General features: G+C 58.5%; 1 protein-coding gene across 1 annotated transcript; it reads left to right on the top strand.

Annotated features, from left to right (window-relative positions):
- Nucleotides 1-542: 542 nt before the first annotated feature.
- On the top strand, nt 543-877 carry TRAVEDRAFT_42784 (uncharacterized protein; the record flags this gene model as incomplete). The annotated part of the gene is made up of 2 exons (XM_008035498.1): nt 543-635; nt 686-877. 2 exons carry the CDS (start codon nt 543-545, stop codon nt 875-877), a joined length of 285 nt encoding a protein of 94 aa, XP_008033689.1.
- Between the last annotated feature and the right edge of the window lie 3034 nt (nt 878-3911).

The following is a 3911-nucleotide window of genomic DNA, read 5'->3' as shown; positions in this document are numbered from 1 at the left end:
TCAGACCCCTTTATGGTTACGGGAAACATAGAGCAAGATCATTGTATGTGGCTTCCTAGCTGGCAGTGCCGGTCTACCAAACTTACAGCTTCACAGCGGGCGGACAACTGCACATGCCATATGTCCTCAGGTCACCTCCTGTGCCGCAGTTTTTGCCGCATAGCAACACTCGTGCCGCCGAAGGTGTGTACATATCCCCCTGATCTGAATGGATTTCATCAATCTGATACCATTGGCTTGAACCTACACAAGAAATGGCCCGGACCCTCGCAAGCAGCATGAACTTGAATGGACAGGCTCCAGCATCCCAAACTCCGAAGCGGCAGTTGTACCCAACCCGGCCTAACCTGAATCTCAACAGTCCGACAGTGCGCAGGAACCCTAGCAACACCCAACCAATCCTGCTCAGGCCTTTACTTGCTGGCGGTCCTGCTGGTTCTTCTACTGGCAATAGGCATGCCTATTCACTGAACATTCTGCTCGCCATTGCAAAAAAACCAGCCTCTCAAGATGAAGACTCCCTGATCGGTGCTATCACACTAATGGCAACGGATGCGGCATCCTTTCGTAAGCTTTACAAACACAGCCCTGGCGAGTTTCAAGAGATGGTGCACTATGTGCATAAAACACTTGGGGTATGTGGTCTAAACTGCATATGCTTCTTCGTTAACGCATCTCTTTATAGAAGGACACCTTTACCGGATTAATCACACGCCTGCACCAGAACATTATCTTAAAACTCAGTGCCTACCTGGAAGAGAAGGGGAATGGGGTGAATAGGCCTGAACGCGAAATAGGTGAAGCTGCATTGAAGGATTGGTGGAATGTTTGGTGCAAGTTGGCGGGCAAGCCGGTTCCAGAGGAGATTGCATGGTAGAGCTGTGGACATTCTTTGTGAATGTGGGTATTATGCATAAATGAACTGTCAAACTTGCAGTACAGTCAGGGACAGCATGAAGCCTTCTCCAAATTCCCGCTGCGGAGTGCACACACAGAGAGCCCGACGTGCAGGACACACTCTGTTGCGCTGATGCACTCAAGTCTCCCATAACGGTGATGCACACTCACCGTGCCTGCCGCCCGCCGCGGTGTGGGCACCGCTCTCGAGCTCAGACCGCCCCGACGCGGACTCCCTGTCGGATACTGCGCCCCGACGCTGATGTGTCTAGACGTGCGTCGACGGCCGATAGCCGAGGGGGAGAGGACGTCTGAGAAAGGGGTGATGAGGGAGAGTAAGGGCTCGAGTTCCCTAGGATGGGTGACCACGACCGTGTGCGCTGCGATACCGCTGACTCTGCTACACTGCGGGCCAATATATCTCGTCGCACTCGTAGATGCAGCCGCAGACACAGACACGGACACAACCACCGACACGGACGCGGACACAACCGCAGACGCAGATGCGGACGCAGTCAAGGGCGCAGGCACAAACGCAGACGCAGTCGACAATCCTTTATGCTTGGTCGGGAGCGGAGCGTAACTCACCAATAAGCCAAACGCGACAAGACGTCCACAGACGTTGACAAGCGGGGCCGAGGTTTAGAGGGAAGGGAGTGGGAGTTTTCTGGGGAGTCTCCTGGACCCCCCGTTGACTATGTACAGTGTCCTATCTACGCAACGGTACTCGGGGCCGACCTACTTGGCCTGTGCGACATTGCGATTGAGGCACACCTCGAGCAGCGTGCGGTGGGTACGATCGCGCTGTCGCGCTCTGCGCCACTATCTCTCTTAAGCGTATTACCGCCCCGGGGCACGCCCCGCGCAGCCGCGTCCATTCCTCCTCCGCCCCAGCGCGAGTGGCTTCGACCCGGGCCTCCAACGCAGGCACCCCAACTCCAGTGCAGCCTGCGGCGCGACATGCCTCCAGTGCGATGCGACATACCTCGGGTCCGGCAGTTTGCTGGCCTCAGAAGCGGTGGATGCTCATCAACGCGTGCCCCGCATGGCCCCGAGCCTCCCCGAAGGCCGCCTGGACGCCCACGCACCACCCCCATTCGCCACCCGCGAGTCGAGCAAGGCGAGCCGCGCTAAGCAGCCCTGACCGAGAGCGCCAAGCCCCGCCAAGCATCGGGGTTCGAGGGCAGTACGAAACACCCGATACGCTTGTCGGGGGTTGCGGCGCATACGCCCCCGCCCACCAATCACACCGCATGGTACGCGCGGCCCCGACAGCCTAGGCAAGGCCAGTAGAGCGCGGCCCCCATAGTGGCCCAATCATCCTTCCCGTATGGCTCCGGCCCCTCCTGTATATACGCGGGCCCCGGGCACCAGGAAATGCACTTCCTTTTACCCCTTCAGAGCTCAAGTTTGCATTTGCGCCTGCGTCTGCGACTGCGATCCCGACCGCATTCGCGAGCCTCCTCCAATAGCGCCCCGACACCCTCGTCTACGTCGAATACAGTGAGCACTTCCTATATGTCACAGCGCACCGGTATCCCGCCTCTCATCGCGTCCGCCGACTAGTGTCCGCGCAATCCCTTACCCCTGGGTCGGGAGCGATAAGCTCGCTCGACCCCCTCCCTCCGCTGTGCCTCCGTGTTTGTAGGGAACTCGGGATCGTACTCGGAAACCCCCACACACACAAGTCACTTCTTGGGTCTCGTCCTCTTGGCCCATCGACCCCGGCGTCCTAGCGGCCGTTACGGGAGGCTTGAGTGCATCAACAGCCACTAGGACTTCGGGGTCAATAGGCCAAGAGGACAAGACCCGAGAAGATCCCGAGTTCCCTACAAATGCGGGGGGCGTGAGGACGGGCCGTGCAAGCATACCACTTCTGGCCTGGGAGGAGGGAGTTGCGCAGACGCTACTTGTTGGGCATGACACAACATGGGATATCAGGGTGCGTGGACTTCGGGGAGGTACTCACTGTATGCAGCAGAGCGAGGACGTCAGGGACACTATTGGGGAAAGACTCGCTGATGCTGTCAAAGTTGCGGTGATGTGTCTAGACGTGCATCGATGGCTAATAGCCGAGGGGGAGAGGACATCTGAGAAAAGGGTGGTGAGAGAGAGTAAGGGCTTGAGTTCCCTAGGACGGGTGGCCGCAACTGTGTACGCCAAGGGGGAATCTGCATTCTCACAGCCCAAGGGCGTAGGTATTTACAGGGCCAGCCAAAACCGTGCTATGGTGATCAGAAAGTTTCTACGGAATATCTGTTGCGGAGGGGACTGGCGCCCACGATGCACCAGCCGCCTGCCGCGTAAACGCGGAACATGCCCATGTGCCCCGACGGGCCGGCCACGCGGAACGCACCCCCTCCGCTCATGTCTGCCCATGCGGTCGTGAAATCGCGCGATAAGCAGCTCAGACTCGTCCGCGCGTGTCTGCCTAGGTCTCGCTGCCATGCCCCAGATAAGGCCTCGCGGTTTGCCCTGAGGCTTCCACAGCTGTGATACAGACTGCAGAACTGCCAAGATGCAGAACTGCCAAGATGCGGAACTGCCAAGACGCAGAACTGCGAAGGCGCGAGGCTGCAAAGTTGCATACTCGCTGATCCGCAAGGGATCGAAACGCAAAAACAAGGGCCGGCCAACAGTGGGGCAATAACGGGCACATCATCGGGGCCCAAGTCAGGGCCTGACACCTGCGTAGAGGTAGGTGTTGGGGCAGTTGAGCTCGAGAGCGATGCCCACACCGCGGCGGGCAGCAGGCACAGTGCGTGCACATCAGCGCCTGCCTCCTGCTTCCGTTCTGGAGTGCACACACAGAGGGCCCGACGTGCAGGGCATGCTCTGTTGCGCCCACCTCCTGCTTCCGTTCTAGAGTGCACACACAGAGATGCTCTACTGCACCCGCCTCCCGCTCTGGTTCTGGAGTGCACACACAGAAGCTGTCCCTCTATTACCATCCCTCCATCATCCTTCCTGTCTAATAGGTAAACTGAATATCTCACTCTTTCGCCCTCATCCTT

Source organism: Trametes versicolor, assembly GCF_000271585.1.
Source record: "Trametes versicolor FP-101664 SS1 unplaced genomic scaffold TRAVEscaffold_2, whole genome shotgun sequence".
Taxonomy (NCBI): domain Eukaryota; kingdom Fungi; phylum Basidiomycota; class Agaricomycetes; order Polyporales; family Polyporaceae; genus Trametes; species Trametes versicolor.
The sequence above is the reverse complement of the archived record's forward strand: the minus strand, read 5'-3'. Positions and strand labels throughout refer to the sequence as shown.